Source organism: Mastomys coucha, unplaced genomic scaffold (genome assembly GCF_008632895.1).
Source record: "Mastomys coucha isolate ucsf_1 unplaced genomic scaffold, UCSF_Mcou_1 pScaffold16, whole genome shotgun sequence".
Taxonomy (NCBI): Eukaryota; Metazoa; Chordata; class Mammalia; order Rodentia; family Muridae; genus Mastomys; species Mastomys coucha.
Window position 1 is genome coordinate 50,124,170 of NW_022196898.1, and position 19,267 is coordinate 50,143,436.

The 19,267-nt window shown below is 47.7% G+C and overlaps 1 protein-coding gene across 2 annotated transcripts in view; it reads right to left on the reverse strand.

The window, feature by feature from the left end:
* The window catches only part of Vangl1 (VANGL planar cell polarity protein 1), a 48,894-nt gene extending 29,845 nt beyond the window's left edge, over nt 1-19,049 (reverse strand). Inside the window, exons 1-3 of one of the 2 annotated variants that reach the window (XM_031374997.1) lie at nt 18,736-19,049; nt 10,748-10,932; nt 2,849-2,987 (exon numbers count right to left, since the gene is read on the reverse strand). In XM_031374997.1, the coding sequence (XP_031230857.1) occupies nt 2,849-2,987; nt 10,748-10,818 (210 nt within the window). In that variant the 5' untranslated portion in view covers nt 10,819-10,932; nt 18,736-19,049. The remainder of the gene's footprint in view (nt 1-2,848; nt 2,988-10,747; nt 10,933-18,735) is intronic. The other variant, XM_031374998.1, reaches the window with a different exon arrangement.
* Between the last annotated feature and the right edge of the window lie 218 nt (nt 19,050-19,267).

Here is a 19,267-nt window from a genome sequence, read left to right on the forward strand (position 1 = left end):
TTCTTTAAAGGTTTGGCCCATGGCAGGTCAACAGTACTCCAGTGGATGACTCCAACCAATACACAGACTGGACTAGGTAAGTGCTTAAAATTGGACATGTAATTGGAAGCAGGTGAGAAGGTGAGGGTGGGTCTGGGAGAAACTATTAGAAGGAGTGAATATGATAAAAATATATTCTATGAATGTGTGAAATTCTAAAATAATGAAGAAAAACATTTAATTTTTAAAAGATCCAGGAAAAGAAATAATGTTTTATCATTAAAAAAAAAATGTTGACTTTACGAAGGCATGAGCAATGCTGGGAGTGGGTAGTAAAGATTTCAACCTAGGGACATGGAGGCCATCAACTTGGGAAGTCAGAAGTATCACAGAGCATGAGAGAAATGACCATAGACAATAGTTAGAAGCAGCCAGCTCCCTCAGGCACTGCTGGTAGAAGTTTAAGAAGGTTTAACACCACCAGAAAAGTAGCCTGGCACTTTCACAGCAATTTAGATATGCATTTAACTATATGGACCAGCAATTCGACTCCTAGGTTTTATCAAAAGTTAGTGGAAAAATATCCACAGAAGACCTATAAAAATATTCACAAGAGCTTAATCCATCATAGTTAGAATGCATGCACCTCAAATGTCCACCCACCAGAACAGATACCAAACTGTGGTCAATTCACTGGAACACTAGTCAGCAAAAAATAATAAAGAGTGAATTGCTGAAACACATAGAACATGGATAAATATCAAGATCATCATGCTGAGTGGGAAAAAACTCATCTGATTCCAATTATACTCAATCCTACAACAGGCAAAAGTAATCCAGTGAGATGGAATCAAAGCAGCAGTTGCCTGGAGAGGTGGAGGCGGGGTAGGGATCAACTAGGGAGAGGGAGGAGGGCTTTGCGCTGAGAGGTGTGGGCTCCTCTGTTCAAATTTATCAAAGTATACCCTTGAGAACCATTTGGTTTCTGGGTGTAAATTTAGGTCAGTCTTTTTTAAAAAGTACATCAGCAAGAGAAAACAAACCACAAAGTCATACAACTTGCTTTAATATAAGACAAGTTCACAGGCTATAGAACACAGTTGGCTCCGTAGTAGTTGCCTCAGAGAAGATAAATGCTGGATTCTACACATGCGATTGATGGATCCCTGCTGAAGTAAGCATTGCTAATGTCACGTGGACATTCTGTTGTGTAATATCACCACTCTGACTCAGCCGTGTGTCAGCTTCCTGCCAGTGCACTGCTAACTAAATCTCTGTTCACTTTAAGAATGTATGTACATCTTTGGCTAAAAACAGTAGGGCTATACAGAGGCTTCTTTCAGATTTGAGGTCTTCAGGGTTGGGGAGGGTGGGAAATGGATCTCAGAAGCTGGGGACCACAAAAGTTTAATTACCCAAGTTGACAGAGCCGCTGAAACACACGACCTCTAAAGGCTTCCTTATCACACCATCCTGCTGGAAGCATCCACAGCTTCCCGGGGCACTCAGGGTACAAAGGAGGCAATGCTTTTCATAGTGCGTTACTAGCACCCCTGAATACATATCTAGGGGGAAACTGATGTGTGAAGCTTTTAAGAATGATCCAGTCCTAAGAGTGACCACATCTACCCCCGTCATCCATCCATCCATCCATCCATTCATCCATCCATCTGCCTTCCTAGAACCAAAGCAAGCAGTGTAAGGGCATTAAAGGAATTTACTCACTACTGAACAAGCCCCACATTCAGTGGGGAAGCATAGTTATGAGTCTCAATGGCATCTGTATCTTTGGAGGGACTGTAGTTCAGTCTTCCTATCTGATTACAAATGCCTCTCTGGGGGTTCCTACAGGTGTGCATAGATGGATCCACGCTTATCTCTGTTCCTGTATCTTTATAGCTGTGTATTCCTACATATAAACATTGCTTTGTTTATATGAGGCAAGGCTGGGCATGCAGCATTTCAGGAGATGGGGGCAGGGGGCAATGCCATCATACTTCTGAGTCTAGCTCACACATTTATGTAAATCAACTAGGCTGCCAAACAGTTGGGACTCAAAGACAATCTCACACAACTTTTATTTTTTAAGTAATAAAGTGTTGATATTTTAAAACTGATTGACTTCCTTTGAAGTCCTACCGCTAACATTACTTAAACATGCAAGGCCTGGCACCCCCAAATTCCTGCAGTCCTGAATGGCTGCAGTCTGGACCAGAGAAGCTGCTGGATCTTGACAGAGGAAATCCATTCTCCAGATTTGTCCCAGTCCCAAAGACGGCCATTGCTAACTCCAGAGTTTGTTGGATGTATTTCTGCCCCCATCTTTGACTCAGTATTATCTCATCCACCACCTGAGTGCCAAGGCCTTGATATCTTCCATATACCTAGTTTATGGGCTGACTCTTGGAGTCAATGTTAAGATTCCCTGATGGTGCATTTTTTGTTTTGTTTTTGTTTTTTGGGTCTTTGTTTTGTTTTGGTTTGGTTTGATTTGGTTGTTTATATTTGAGGGAGTTTCCTGCCCTTTCCAGTCCTGCTCCATTTTGGAATGAGTCTCCAGGGACTCTTGCCTGTAACTTTTCCCTTTTGTGACCTGCCATCAGCCAAGCTGGCTTCTTTCCAACACCATTCAAAGGAGGCTAACCAATCTCGGGGCAGAAAGGATACCCCACTCCCCAGCTCTTCAAGGGTAGGACGTGTTGTCCTTAGACCAACAAGAAAACCAGAGTAGATAAACTCATTAAGATGCTAGAAAAACGGAGATTAAAAACCCCAGAGAACTTAGTGCAACAATTCTTAGGAAAACGTTTGTGGGAGAGGAACCTGGGCTGAATGGCAGCCAGCTAACAGCAGCGCCTTTGATCCTTACCTGAACTTCCTCTGTGCCTGTGCGGGCAGAGTCATTTGCCAGCAGGGGTTCTCCAGCGGGAGCCTGGATGGTGACAGACTTTTCTGACCCTCTGCCATCTTTATTCCTCGGTGATTTGTGTCTTTCTCTTGTTCTTTCCCTGGGGGGAAATAATCCAATAATCAGACACCAAAACTTATGCCAGGTTAATTACTCTCTAGCTCACCGAAATGTACATTTTATTTTAACTTTAGGAAAATTCTGTGCCTATACCCCACCCCACCCCACCCCTCACACAGCATCCATACCTACCCATCCCCACAGCCTGCCAGGCGTAAGATTGCCTCAAATTTTCCAACTAAGTATTTTCAAAACAAAGATGGCCGCTCCTCCACCAACAATGGTCATGGTTTTTCAGAGCCTAGTTTTAGACAGCCTGCGGCTGGGACACATTTTACTGTAATAACTGCTCAGTGGATTTGGTTATCATTTCCCTAAACTAATTAGGAATTTTTTTTTTTAACCAGAGAAACACTACACTGTATCATATCTAAACCTCAATCTGAAAAAAAAAGAAAGAAGAAAAAAAAAAATCTGGGACATGATATCACCCTACAGTTTGGGACAAGAAGAGAAGAATGGAAATCCTAAACCAGGACAGAGAATCCTGTACTTGTCTTTCTTACAAATTCAACATGAAAAGCTGTTCTGTGAGTTTTGATTGAGCTCATAGACACCCAGAGAAACAAAGAAGGTGAAACAAATGTCCCCAAGGGGTGTGTGTCCCAGGCCACCTAAGAAAAGCAGGCTTTCTGTACTTCTACTCCAGAGGAACTTCATGGGTGGTCTACCAGAGACAGTGGGAGGACACCCTGCTGCTGAGTCTTAAAACTACAAAAGGCATCAGCCCCGGTGGCCAAGCCTTAGAGGTCACAAGCTAGTCAATAAGCCATAAAGGAGGGGGACACCAAAGCAGCCCTGCAGTGGCCAGAGCCAGTGTGTCTCCTTGGCCTCCTGTCGCCACGTCCAACCTGACACCAGTTTTTCCCATACCCACCTGTCCTTGTACCCGAGACTTCCCATTTTGTGTGCAAAGTCAGACAGTCAGCTCTCCCATGTGTGACCTTGCACAGGTTGCTTGACCTCAGTTTCCCTTTGTGGGGAACGGAATGGGGGTCATGGATCCACATACACAAGGGAAAGTTTGTGTGCTCAGTACAGGGGTGTGGAGTGAGCGCCCAATGTACAGCAGCCATCATTAGCCTATGGCAAAAATGGTGTCTGAACTTTGTGAAGGAGAGTGTGATGTCCCAGAGAGTGTGATGTCCCGGATAAAAGGACACCAAAGAGCCACGAGCACACCATGAGCACACCATGGGCACACCACCAAACCCTCTTCCCCACTCGCTACACATTTATCTCCTACTAACCTACTACTTAGCAACAACAATGAGCCCCTAAAACAAATCAACTGCATGGCAGATCTACTATCAGACTCCTATCTTGGGAAGCCCTCCCTTGGATAAGCACTGGATACCTCTTTCAAGGAATAAAGGGTTGGTGGCACATGATTTTTCAACAATAGCTCTACTCTTAGCTGGATAACTAGAAATAGATGTGTTCTGGTTAGCTGTGTGTGGTTCCCAGACAGGTAACTGGAAGACAGTAAAATACGCAGAGAATCTAACTGTTCACCCAGCGCTGTATCAAATGATGTCAATCTCTCCACCCCGGCCCTCTTCACACAGCACTTGGCTGAGTATGTGACTCTCTTAGCTCCATTCAATTCTAACAAATGATTCCGAGGCCAGTATTACTGCCCCCTCTCACAGATGAGAAAACTTGAGGCTCAGAGAGTTTAAACACCTTCCAAAAGTTGTGGTAAGGAGCAGGACAGGAACTGATGCCAAGTCTGTGGCCACTATTTCTATTCAAAGCCATGATGTGACACTGCTTTGAGGGACAATTTGATTTTTAAAAACTAGCATATATAATTATATAAAACAATGAGGTTTTACTATGATACTTTTCATACATAAAGATAATATACTTTGATTATGTTCACCCTTCTTTATCCCTCCCCCGCTGGTCCCCTTCCTTTCCTAAATATCCAAAAGTTGGAGATGTCATAGAGTCAATATTCCTAGCCCTCATCTGCACACCCCTATTCAGTCACACTGCTGGAGTTACGAAATAGGCCTTTAAGGTCACCATTGGCTGTGACCACGGATAGCCTTAGTTGTGTGTACTGGGTTGTCCAAAACCACCACTCTGGAGGGCATCCTCTGTGAGCAACAGGAAGCAGTGTAGGAGATAACCCAGCTTGGTTAGTCTTCAGAGTGAATTTTAGGCTAGGTCTAGAACTGTTAATCCACCAGGTCCCACCTGCAGCCAGCTGGACTGCCCTGGAATGATCCTGCCCCTTCCACTTCCCCTGTGATTCTCCATTTGTCACTCTTGTTGGCCATCAGCCTAGTCACATGCTTATCTAACCTGGTTCTCTATTGAAAATTCCCGTAGGTCAAATCCTGTGACAGCAAAGATTCTACTGAAACAAAATCCCTTTGCTTTGTGCCAGTTCCTGATTCCTGAACATCACAGGGGTGAAAAGCAGGTGAAAACCAACCCAGACTAAAAATGACTGCACTCCTCTTCCCAGGGTCACCCAGCTGGGTTCTTAAAGGACCCAAGAGCATTGAGATGAGAACAGGCTGCATTTAACAGCTTCGCCTCACAGCTCCCTGTAGAACACCTGAAGTAAACCAGGTAAGAACGTTTTGTATAGGAGGCTAAGGACCATTCCATGCTCCAGCACCTGCCCCTCGACACCAGTGTTCTCACTTCTCAGACCGCTGGTACAGACCAACCACCAGGGGTGCAGAGATTGGGTGGCCCTGTCCTCAGAGACAAATCTGAGGGGGGCGGGGTGACCTTTGTCTGGGAGGAAGATGACAGGAATCTACATTTCCTCACCAGCACCCCAGGTCCTCAGGATGCAGTGATGCAAGGATTGTTGCTGAAGACTTTCCCATCCCATTTCCGGGGAGGCTGTGGGGATTCCTACTCAGAAGTTTGTGTGTGTGTAAAATGCCTTGTGAATGGCAGGTTATCAAAATCATGGATGCTCAGCTGTGTAGTACACAGTGTATCATTATTAACACAGTGGGGCTGGAGAGATGGCTCAGCAGTTAGGAGGACTTACTGCTCTCTTAGAGGATCTGAGTTCTGTTCCCAGCACCTCACATCCAGAGACTGGCAAAATACCTGTACTCCAGTTCCTGGTTCCATCGGCTGAAGACAGTTACACAGACCCACACACATAAATAAAAACAACCCTTTTCTTCTTTTTTCTTTTATTTTATTGTTGTTGTTGTTGTCGTTGTTGTTTTGTTTTTCGAGACAGGGTTTCTCTGTGTAGCTCTGGCTGTCCTCGAACTCAGAAATCCTCCTGCCTCTGCCTCCCAAGTGCTGGGATTAAAGGCGAGCGCCACCATTTGCCTGGCTTTTTTTTTCCTTTTCTTTCTTTTCTTTTTTTTTTTTTGAACCCTTTTCTTTTTAGTATTGCATGGACACAGGACAGTATGCAGTCCTGACTGAGGGTAGCCTAGAATAATGAGGGTCCTATGGCGCTGCACCAAGAGAGCTGCTCCTAGTATTACCTCACCGTGGAAGGGAGTGAGACTCACTAGTTACAGAAATCACTGCTGTTAGTTGCTGCTCTGGGCAGGTCTCCAAGCCAAGCCAGGAAAGCAGTGATGTCCAAGGAAAACACTGTTGACCATCCATCCATCCAGTGCTTTCTAGTTCGCAGAACTACAAACCTCTAAGAGGTCATTTGACCTGGAGCTGTAGAGGCAGTAACAGGGGGAGGGAGATATAGCTCAGTCAGTAGAGTGCTTGCCTAGCATTACTGAAGCCCTGGGTTCAGTCCCTAACACCACATAAACCAGACATAATGGCACACACCTGTGACCCTTGGTGACATACAGAATTTGAGGCCAGCTTGGGATAGCAAATTGGTGATGTAAACTTAAGGGACAGCTATCTGTGGCTGCCCATTATCTTAGGAGAGGGCTCCCCAGTGATGAAGATGTGTCGAAGAGTGTAGAAATAACTAAGAGTCCAGAGGGAGTAAATGGTTTAATAGACCAATAAATGGAACATTAGGACACAGCCAAGATGTAACTGCCTAAGTGGTCAGGATCACCTGGGGGCCCTTTTCTGGGGAGCCTCGTCACCCATAGGAATCTGTACTTTTATCTATAAATCTGTCTTCCTGCTTCCTTGGCCCACAGGAGTAAAGATAAGTCTATCAGAGCAAAGATAATTCTGTCAGTGCAAAAGATAAGCCTATCTGTATGCACACAAGCATGACAGGGCGGGGAGAGCAAGCTGCAGCATGCAAGAGGCAACCGTGTGCGCAGGTAAATGCATCATCATTTAGGTCCTTTGCTAGCCGAGCCCTGGGGAGCTGCTGCAAACCCCCAGCCAGAATGCCTGCAATTCCCACACGCTCCCTACTTACAGTCAGCATTTCCTGGGCAGGGCCATTTCCTCCAGTTCTGTTGCTTGTCTGTTTCTAAATGGGGAAAACCATCCCCCCCTCCAATCCCCCCACCTCTGTTACTCCTCCCTTTCCTTCTCTCCCACCACCCACTCACTACCTGTCCTCCCGCTGGGCTAGGGGTGGAACAAACAGACTCTGAGTCCTAGGAATCTGCCACTGCCTGGGAAGCCCTTTAGAACAATGCATTTTATAGCACATTAGTCATGTTCCCTTTCAAAGGTGGCATTCTCTTCCGAAGTGCCCACAAGCCTGAGTCTTGCAGAGAAGAGAGTCTTCCTGGCCTGCCTGGATCTGGGAACCATGTTCCTCCCCGTGCCTCAGTTTCATCACCTTTAAAACAGGAGCTCCCAAGTGCCCCTCTGCTAGGACTGTTGTAAGCATGGGAGAGGGAGAGCGAGGGACCTTGAAGGTACTCCCCAAAAGATGCTTTTCATTCCAGCTGCTGCTGACGACAGGTTAGACAAGATTGGCTGTAGTCTGTGCACTCTCTCAACAAAATTAACTGAACACTCTCTGGGGACCACAGGCATCAGTGACCTCTTTGTCAGAAAACAGGATTGGATGGTGGCCAACCCTCTAAGACAATCAGTGTCATCAGGCACTTCATTATTCCTTTCTGAGTTGGAGCTCTGCTAAAATTACCAAAAGACCAGGTCTCTTTCTTTCCTACTCCCCATTTAAACTTCCTACAAATCATCAAGCAGAGAAGCCTCCACAGGGCACTCCTGGGACAAGAAATGCCTGAGAAAGTCGGGCCTTCAAGCCGCTGGAGAGCTCCTTCACTGTCGGACACTTTTCTTGCCCGGGCTATACATTCCACAGCACCTACTGTGAGTGTAGACAACCTTTGCTCTCTAGTTCTTATGACCTCTGTGGTCCTCCCTCAAATGCAACGGGAGACACGGGGGCTTTAGAGATCCATCAAGTGCAGAGACAGAGCCCTACAGCTCAAACCCCTCACTCAGCTCCACTTGGAATAGGCACTCAGCAGTATTCCCTGAGCAACTGCTGAGAAGCCGCAGCTCCACTCAGCCCTCCTCCTGGTAGGCGCTCTGCAACATTCCTTGATCAATTGATTAAAAGCCTCAGCTCCAACTCACATTTGCCAAGTACTTTCCACAAGGGATCGAGACAGAACTAAGCGTTCTGCATGTCATCTTAATTGAAAGTTATAGTCTCTTACAGTTCCCATAACAGCACTAGAGAACCCATTTCTGGGTCCCCAGGAGGTTCAGGGAAGCGGCAGCGAGCATCAGTGGGCCGGGAAGTGTGCAAGTCTTGGTGGGCGTGCAGATGACAGAAGCCAGAGCCGGCTCCATTCAGAATTCTGCAAGCCGTCCTTCCTACTTACCGCCGGCCCCAAAGGAACCCCAAATTCCTATTCCTACCATCTGGAAGAGGAAGTCCAACACCCCAGTAAGCCAGCTGCTTTTTCCAGTTACGTCCAAAGAGCAGGTATTTGAAAACAGCTGTTTCTGGTATTTTATAATAAACCTGTCAAGTTCATCCACTGATCGAAATCTGTGATTATTTTTAAAACCTCTCGGAATTGGGGCTGTAGGATGTCACTCTAGCCTTTCCTCTCCCCTGCCCTTGAAGCACCCACCCCCAGCACCTTCTGTCCCCATTGAAGCTCGAGCAAAGCACACAAACAATTCAGGGATGATTAAAAAAATAAAGCAAAGTTTCTAAAAGAACCAGACAGAAGCCCACTTCCTTAAAACAATGGCGGCTCGGAAAAAGAACCAGACAGAAGCCCACTTCCTTAAAACAATGGCGGCTCGGAGAACGTTATCTTTAAAAGGCTTCCTTTACACTTCTATTCCACTCACTTTATTGTCTTAAAGACATGGGTCTCACTGTGTAGCCCTGCCTGCCTGGCCTGGAACTTTCTACTTGCTATGCAGCCCAGGCTGGCCTCCAACTCACAAACATCTGCTTGCCTCTGCCCTCTAAGAGCTAGGATTAAGGTGCCTGCCCCTTATCATTTTCACTTTTAAAAAAATTTTTACAAAATACAAATTTGTACAGAAAAATAAAGTTTCAGTGTTTAACTCCCCATCCATCAGTCACCACTGCCAAAGAGCCCCTTCCTGAAGATGCCACACCCCCTTCCTGAAGATGCCACACCCCCTTCCTGAAGATGCCACACCTGGCAGCTTGAGAAACACTTGCAGGCTCCTTTCCAGGTGTGGCCACCCACACAGAGTCCATGAAACACACATCTTATTCTGAAATCTCACTCTGGGTACAGTTACTTTGATGGTAATCTGCTCACAGAGAGAAGCAAACGCCAGGACAGCCACCACTTCCACACAGCACACAGCTGTGGCCACAGCTGAGCCTCTGAGATGGGGGTCAGCTGTTACCTTTGAACAAAAGGTGCCGAAATACCAAGACTGGAAATAGCATTAACAGAGCTACACGAAAGGGACCTCCTCCTAGGGGCCGAGTTAATCATTTCCCATGTATATTTCACTCAGCCCTCACCAGGTCTAGAAGGAGATCCCTATACCCATTTCACAGAGGAGAAGGCATTCTCCTTCCATTGGGTTACTACCCTACACAGTATAGTACCACCCATTTCATCATTTATCTGTTAGCTCATCCATTTATCTCTCACTCATCGAGCATTCTGCCCCTGGGAATGCACTTGGCCCTCTGAATAGCAACCCAGGTCTCTTCTTTCAGAAGAGGAAGGGGAATTTGGCCCCACCACTCAGGGCACTGTTTTCAAATCCTGACTCACTTGGAAGATTAGTCAAAGAGAAATCAGGTGCCAGGCCAAGCAAGCACATGTGTGCATGTGTGATTGTGTGTGTGTCTGTGGGTGTGTATATGTGTGTCCATGTGTGTGTATGTGTATATGTGTCTGTGTCCATGTGTCAGTGTGAGTGTGTGTGTGTGTGTGTGTGTGTGTGTGTGTCCTAGATAGCCTCAGGGCAAATGCTTAATAGCCAATGAGTCAGAAGCTTCGAGTGAAGCAACAAATTAACACCTGCTTTTTAACTTTCATTTACAGTATCTAAAGCTCCGAGAGAACAGACGCCTCTAAGAAGTACTTAGAACTGAGAAACATTTCCACTGCCAGGGAAACTTTAATTTAAAACCAATTGTGAGAAATTAAGGCCATCAACTCTAATGGCAGCTATAAAATGTAAATTGGCAGTATAGTGATTCCCCAAGCATGTCAACTGCCCTTACAGCTTGGCTTCTCACGCACCAGTGGACTGAACCTTCAGCATCCTCAGCCCTTCAGGAGGGCTGCTGTAAAACTAGTTCTCTAATAGAAAGCCCCACCAACCTACAGGCGCTCTTACACAGAAGGATGGAGCAACGAATCACTTACATACCCTTGCCTGTGAGACTTTTTTGAATGGCTTGAGTAGTAGGAATATCCAGAATACGTGGATTCGGTATCCATAGCAATGGCAAGCTTCCTCTGATGAAGGAGCAGGAGCTGTTCTCCCACGTGCTGTCTCACCGACTAGCTCTGAAGGCCTCGTAGGACTCAGAGACACTACTCCTCAACAGGACTCTGTAAAGAGGAGAAAAAGGAGAGATTAATCCTCAGAGTCAAAGGGCTGAAAGATAAATCATCCACAGCCTATTAGGTCCTTCTGGAGTCCCTGCTATAGACTGCGGGGTAAGCATAAAAGCCAAACCTCCAAATGAACCACTTACCCAGGACCAAGCTTGGCAGGTGTCTGAGAGGCAAGCAGGGTGCTAGCAAGCTGGACCCCAACACAACAGAAGGAAGAAGGCTTGGGGGAGACCCCGGGCATTGGGACATTTATTTCCTGAGCCCAGCCTCACTACCCCTCATGGCTTTGTCTGTGGAGTAGTACACCAACCCCTAGACAAAAGTCTACCTTGACCCCCAACTGTCAATTATAAAAACAACACCCGGGGAAATAAATCCCTTACTCAGCAATTGGGCCATCATTTCCAAAAGTCAATTCGTTTTTTTTTTCTTAATCTCTTTGAGAATCCAGAACTCCTAGAAATTTATCTGCGATAATTAAAACTCGACAGCCACCGTGGTTGCCTTGCTGCCTATAACAATAAAAAATCAGCAGCAATTGTCAATACCTCCCCCCAACCAAGGAATAAACAGCTGGAGGAAAATAGGATTCTGTCAGTAAAAGAAAACATCACACATCTGTACAAAATGACAATCACAAAGAACTGAGATTTTAATAAGCAGGCTATGGGATTGCAGGTAGCCAGCAGATCTGTAGAAGCGTTGCAATGATGTAATAACTTATGGAAGGGCCAGGACCACAGGGGACATCAGCAACGGTGATTTATTAGTTACAAGGTTCTGGGTCCTTCCCCACTTCCCTCTACTATTGCTCTGCAATAAAAATAAATTAGAAACACTTCCAAGTACATTCCGGAGCCTCCACATGCTGAGCCTTCACTTCTAGAAAGTCAGCTCTAAAAGTTCTGGCCTCTTTCAGAGCTGCTCCTCCAGGGCTGCTCTAGGCTTCACAGGGGTCCCCGCCCTGCAGGGTCCTGGAGGCTAAAACTGCAAACAGAGCCAGAGATAAGTGGGAAGGAAAACAAAGGAACTGCAAAGGCCACACACCCCTGCCCCAAGTGGGAGGAGATTCCGGCTCCCAGACCCCAGCAACAGCTAAGACTGGGAGACATTTCAAACTGGGAGCCCTAACTAGGCCTGGAAGTCTCATCTGCACAGTTACATCGATCAGTCCAGAGCCTAGAAGTTGTATTCTGTTCCTTCCATGCTGAAGAGAAAAAAAACGTTTCTAAAGAGACCCTGTGCCTAGGGGTTACTCGCCCTGTCCTAGACATCTCAACTAGTGACTTAGGAATTTATCTTAGAGAACTAACTCTTTAAGGAAAAACAGTATCGCCTCACTGTCTACTGTGATCAAAAGCTAGAAACGATGAAAGGTCCCCTAACCCAAAGAATAGGTCGGAAACAAGGTTCAGCTCTACCCTAATTAGCACATTTTTGTAAGAAACAATAATTATGGAGTTAGCTCCAAAGGCCACCATGCACTCATTCATCCATTTCATATCCATGTTTCTAAGTGGCCAGGAGATCCTGCTCAGGAGTGCTAAGGCTGCAGAGCTACGACTGAGAACTAACTGCTTTCCTTGGCCCTGCTGGTGGCTGGTTTCCATTGGATGGCACCTGTAGCCTTGGCCCCCTTTCTCCCTATCAGGTTAGTACTTAGCAGCCTTCCGCCATCCAGAGCGGAAGCCTAGCCACGGGGAAGCCTGGAGTTCAGCCAAAGCTGCCCGGAGATCAGCCCCTTCCTTGCCTTCTTGAATCTCAGTCTGCTCACTTATCAATCAGGACTCTAAGAACCGGCCCCCAGGCCACTATCTCCCCAGGTGGAAGCTATAAACAGACACAGACCTGACTCACTTCCTAGCTCTAGGGCCTCAGTCAAACGCTTCCATCTCTTTGAAGTCCCATCTATTAAATGGGAGCATCAGGAGTGCTTTGATGACTCTATGAGCTGGCAGTGATGCCGGTACCCAGCATGAGCACCGCAGGCACCCGGTAAGTAAGAGTGGGTGGTCCTTCCAGTGGTCCCTAAACTCCGTGACCTCCTTGTCTTTCTTGGCACAAGGAAAGCTGAGAGAGCCGCAGGGTGGAGAGGCAGTGCCTCCCCCTCCAGGCCACCCCATGCCAAGGCTCACTTGCCGGTGGGCAGTATGGGGCTGCTGCCTTTTAAGCTGCCTGCTCACCCACCAGCTATGTACCAGGAGCAAGGCCGTTGAATCTCTCAGAGCTGTGAATTTTCCACCCAGTAAAAGAAAGGCAAGCAGCCTGCTTGGGAGAAAGGGGGTGATTATAAAGACTAAACATGAAACTAAGCAGGCATCTCTTGGAACATTAGCTTGGCTGCTGAGCCCAGTCCATCTAGTCTCTCTCCTTCTCTCATAGGGCTTTCAACACACTACCCACTGCCTTCCTCTCTGCTCTAACCTGTGCTCATTTCTCACTGGCCTTCTTTCTGGCTGCCAGACAACCAACCTTAGGATATAGGGGCAAAGCACAGACAAACTTCTTTCCTTGATAGCCAATAGTAAGGCTCTTGGTTGACCTGCAGATTCCAAGGCTTGGCACCTTCTTCAGAAAACTAACTTTTCTCTAGACTCATAATTAACCCTTCTCATCCTGATGTGTGGTTCTGCCCCTCAGCTTTTAATGCCTGTCCTAGATGGTTCTCTCCCATGGTTCTACCCTATGCTCACCAGAGAGGGGAATCTATGTGTGCAATCCCTCCTTCCCTCACTAACAACACCATATCCTCCATCTTCTCACAGTCACTGAAGAAGCTCTAAGTTAGCCAGAGACTGCCTTGACTCAAACCTAAATGTCACATCCTTACCTTCTTTCTGTAGGCCCTTGGTACCCCATTGATTTGCCTCCATATTTAATGAGTAGCCACCAGACCCTACTCAGCAGTGCTAGGAAGATGGCTTTAACGGGGGCACACGACCTACCCTCATTAAGCTTTGCTGACCAGCTTGATGGCATGTGTGCTGGTCCTTCTACTTCCACTCCTACCTCCATCCCTATATCAAGTTATCCCTTAACAATTTAGGCATACCCCCTTCTTCTTCTCCATCTCTGGGGATAAACTCCTGAGTCAGGAGGAATGGCCCCCTCCCCTAAATATTCTGAACATAACTGGAACCAAACACTTCCTGAAAAATAAAGCTAAATGCTCCTTTTCCACTGGATCAGCTCTCACCCACAGCCACTCTCTTTTGTCCTGACTTAATCTTTCTAATATCCGCTTCCAGTGATGCGGCCATCTTGTCCAGTAGATGGATCCACTCTGCTGTTTCCAACACTCTCCTGTGCATCCGTGCATCCCACTGCCACCAAGCTCTGCTTGTCCTCAGGTCCTCCCCATGCTCCCCCAGTTCATAGCAACAGAGGCTAACCGAGAACATCTCCAGGCTCCCTCACCTGCCCTGGTCCACACAGAGCCTAGTCCTCCCTTGCACCATGGTTACCAACTCTTGCCTCATTTAAGATCTGGGGGAGGAGTCAGGAAGTAAACTAATAAAAGGCAGGGTGAACTCCTTCTAGAAAGGGCTTGACCTCAGGTAAGGGCTCCCATTTGAGTTAGTAAAGACACATTATCCTGATGCTTATCTCTATGAGGATGCACTTAAAAGAAACTAATGCAACTCATGACAGGGTCAGAATGTTTACCTTTATCAGCAAAGACAATCAAGTAAGGAAAAGAAATCAATTTCCCTGGGTGGCAAACTAATGAACTGTTGCCGTGGCCAGAATGGGATACAGGCAGGTAGGAGGGACCATAGGCAATCCTAGAACTGGCAAGGTCTACCCTACTGGCCCCTGACAGAACCTGCATGTGTTTGGTTCAGGTGGGGCAGCAGCCAAGCTGACCTAACCTCCATGCTTCAAATCCTCACATGGTATCCCCTGACCTTTAAAACACAGAATCTTCCATTTGATCCACAGTCTTGCCAGCTGTTCCAGTTCCTTGGAGCCTGTTCTTTCCACCCTCAGGACCTGAGCCCAGCCCAGTGTATCTGCTGAGGCTTATTCTCTCTGGTGAACCATTTGGCTAATTCCTCTCAATCTAAACACGCTTCTTTTGGAGAGACCTGGCTGACCCTCCAGTTCACACCTAGCAAGCCCACCACCTGCATTCTCCCTACACTTAGCTCTTCCAAGTCACATGGTCACTTGTGTGATTATCGAGTAGCAGGCTCTGAAGAGGCTCCTGGGGTGCGGGGACCACAGTCCTTTCTGTCTCTCTGGCTGCTGGCAAACAAGAGGCACCTAATAAATATTTGCTGAAAAAGAGAAAGGAAGAAAGAAAGAAAGAAAGAAAGAAAGAAAGAAAGAAAGAAAGAAAGAGAGAAAGAAAGAGAGAAAGAAAGAAAGGCAGGAAGGAAGAGAAAGAGAAGAGAGAATAAAAAAGTCTTGTGCCTATCTCAGGACATGGAAGCATGACTTCACCATAGAAGAAAGCTCACAGAGGGTAGATAAAATGAAGATTTCAGAACTATCCAGAACAAAGCGGCACTGCTGGTACAATGCACAGCTTATTCGGTAACAGAACATATAGTCCAGATGTGCTCAGGGAAGACCAGCACCATTGTTTCAGCTAGTGCTCAAGAGTGTCCTGCTCCAGTCTGGCTGGATCAGAGTCTACCAAACCACACAACCTGGGGAACACTGAAGGCAGAACATCTTACAGGGTGCAATGAATTTCCCCTACCACCCTGTACTAAAACAAGCTGATAGCCAGTGACCCAAGGAGAGTCTTCCCCTAAAGACTCACATCTATTCCTATAAAACACAGCTACTTGAAAGAAAAACAGTAACATACACACACACACACACACATATATATATGTATATATATATGTATATGTATATATATATATATATGGGAAATAACAGGTTATGATAATGACCATGGTAAGCTAACTTTTATGAAAAGGAAGTTATAAAAACATCAACAGCTACATGTAGAGCTATTAATTAAAGGGTCTTTGCCTGGGAAGGTAGAAAGTTACTGCACAAGGGGTCCAGATAATAGCATATGTGTGTGGGTTTATTTGGTGGGTCTCGGGTTAGGAAAGATGGTACAGAGACATGTGACAAAGCCTGAACTTGCATGTGTAAGTCATAAAGCATTATCCAAGTCTGTGATGTGAGGCTCTGCAGGGCTCAGATACCTGGGGCAAGTCAATGATCCACTCCCAGCAACACAGCTCTTTAAGATGTACAGCTACGGGCCACTGTTTACCAGGAGAGAAAATGCCAGCTCATTTTACCTGGTTTGCCAATGAGTTCAACTCACATTCCCAGACGGACTGCTACTGGCCCGAATCATTAATTACCTCTGGATCATCCCTGGCAGCTGGATAGAGACTGCTAAGGAGCTGGGAGCGGTTACTGTATCCATGACGGATATTTCTTTTCAAGCATAGCCTTTCCCCCTAGGAGATTGTGACGCTTCAGACACAGACCTGATGCACACCATCCATCCCATGGTGCTCTAGGTGGAATCTGGAGGGAGGAGGGTGGAGACAGGGCAGCAGAGGGTGTAGGCAGTTTGCTTCTGCCTCCAGGAGGACATAGACTATCAGAAACAGTCTAGCCACACAGCCACCGAATCTTGTCCTCCCCGTGGAAAGTGGCACAGTTAACTGGCCACAGTTAGCTCCCTCCCCAGAAATGGTGGCACTTACAGTCCTTCATCAAGTGCTTACAGTCTGTGAAGACTGAAGTCACTTGCATGAAATATCTCAATCTTCAGAACAAGTCTCTAAGGGAGGCAAAATGGAGTGGCATGGCACAGTTAAGGGAACAAGGTCTCACACGCACAAGCAAGTGCCCCCTATGGCTTTAACCCTCAGGAGACTGATTTCAGAGAGCCATGGAAAACTGAAAGCTATGTAGCAATTACCAGAATTGTTTGTTTACTTAGAGAAGAGGCAGGCAACAATACTGAATTGTTCCAAACCACACATAACCTCACAAAGAATCCTGCCGTTTGACTCCTACTCATAGGCCCAGTAGAATGGAGGCTGTTTGGGGGTGGGGGGGCACTTTAAGGAGAAAGGAAATTAATCTCAAGCAGCCTTCAGCCCAGGTGAGACCTATGATTATTAATCAGCGTGATGAGGCCCCCATCCAACCCAAACTACAGCAGAGGCAATGTAAGGTGTGTCTTTGGGTATACATCAGGGGCATAAAGAGTACTTCCACACTCAACACATTAATTCTTCAACAGATGGTGTCATGGAATTGTTGCTTGGTAAGGAAACTTTTCAATTTCCTGTATGGTTTCATCCTATTGCTCAAGAAATAAGACAATAAAAACTGTTTTGAGACTTGGCAGGCAGTCTCAAAAATATGACACTCACAATTCTTTCATTTTACTTACAAATGAAGTTGCCACCAAGTGACACTGTCAGCGACTGCAACTGAGAAAATTTCACACTGGGTGTTTTGGCTAATTGTAGTGGGAGTCGCCAACCTTTAGAAATGCTAAATGCTCCTGGATATTTCTTTGAAATGTAGAATAAAACAGTTTCCTCCCACACATCAAAGCCCCAACTATATCACACTGATTTAATTCAATTCTAAAAACTCTAATTAGTGGTTACATAAAATGGCTAATTATGCCTCCCTGGGCTCAGACAGTTTCCGCCATGGCACTTACATAGCCTAGGAGCTGTGTAATCAACACGCCCACTAGAAGGAGAAGGCTAATTAGTATTGTTGATTGGTGACATAACTTATAATATTTTTCAGCAAACCCTGTAAAACGTATAAACATGTCAAAGAAAACTCTAGTCTTCACAACTAGCTTTTAGAATTCGCCTGTAAGGACGCATGCACTCCTGACCACAGTCCCCTCAAACGGGTTCAAACTAACGCACGCGCCAAACACACAACCATCCCGATAAAGGGCCCAGCTATCTCTCCATGAGCTTCAGAAGGAGCTCATCTTCGCGCTCTGGGCATCACACCGGGTTTGGAGACATGAAAATTTAAATTAGCCGGCTCCAACTCTCCCCACTCATCACTGAGCCACCAGGCTACGGCTCCGCCCCCACTCCTGCTTCCACCACCGACGCTTTTAAATTTTTATAAAGCTTCACACTTCTCTGGGCGCGCAGCTTGGGGGCAGTTCAATGGCTGCAGGATGAAATAAGGTTCTACCGGTGTCTAAGGCTGCCCGGGCGCGGCGAGGTTGCCCAGGACAGGGACTTCTCCTTTGGCTGGGACTGGCTGCACGCCTCTGCTCCGCCCCGGCGCTTTTGAAAGTAAACTACCTGCCTGTTGCGCTCCGCGATGCGCAGCGGGCCGCGCCCCCCAGGCCTCCCGGGCTGCGGTTTTGTAAGCGAAGTGAGAAACACAAGCCAGCTCCGTTCCCGTGCCCGAAGACCGGCCAGTTGACCCCGGGCCCTGGCGGAGACCCCGATCGCGTTCTGCCCTGCAAGGCGCGTCCAGCCACTGGTTGCCTCCGACACGCCGTCATTCCCCGGCCGCCACCCCGGCACGCGCACTCAGGGGCGCACTCCAAAGGCCAGACAGGGCAAAGGAGCGTCCGAGGTAGCGCGGGCAGCCCCAGGACTCCGAGCAGTGGAATGGAGCCGAGAGAGCCCGGGGCAGGGATGGAAGGACCCGCGTCTCGGGAAGCACGACCCGGAGGAGCCCAGGGGTCTCCTGGTCCGAGGCCCCGGACCCCGATCGGACTGCTGGGGAGCAGGGACACCCGCAGTTGGGCCTGACCTCCCACCCAGCTCAGTCCCCGGCCGCCGCGCCACGCCCGCCTCTCCCGGGACTCACCCCGGCGCCGGCCCGCCGCGTTCCACGCCCGCGCTCTCGGCTGCAGCGCCCCGGCTCCGCGGCCTGCGCTGGGCTGCAGTGGAGGCACAGCCCCGCCGCGGCCGCTGCTCTCTGCTGCTTTCCGCTTCCTGTCCCGGCGCCGCCCCGCAGCCCCAGCCCAGCCCTGCTAGCCCGGCGCGGCCGCCAGCCAAGAGCTGCGAGCGCTGCGGGCCCCGCGGCCGGCCCAGCCCACCTGCAGCGGAGGGCGGGGCAGGGGCACACACACACACACACACACACACACACACACACAAACACGACCTGGCACACACACACATACACACCACACACACACATACACACACACACACACACAGACACACACACACACACACACACACGACCTGGCCCGGGGACTGACAGCTCCCCTCCCATGTGGACCTTCTAACAACACACAGTCCAACAAACCTCATCCTGAATTCCTGAATATATGATGCAGGGGCTGATGTCTCCCCATCCAACATCCCAACATACCCCCAAGATCTATTTCTCT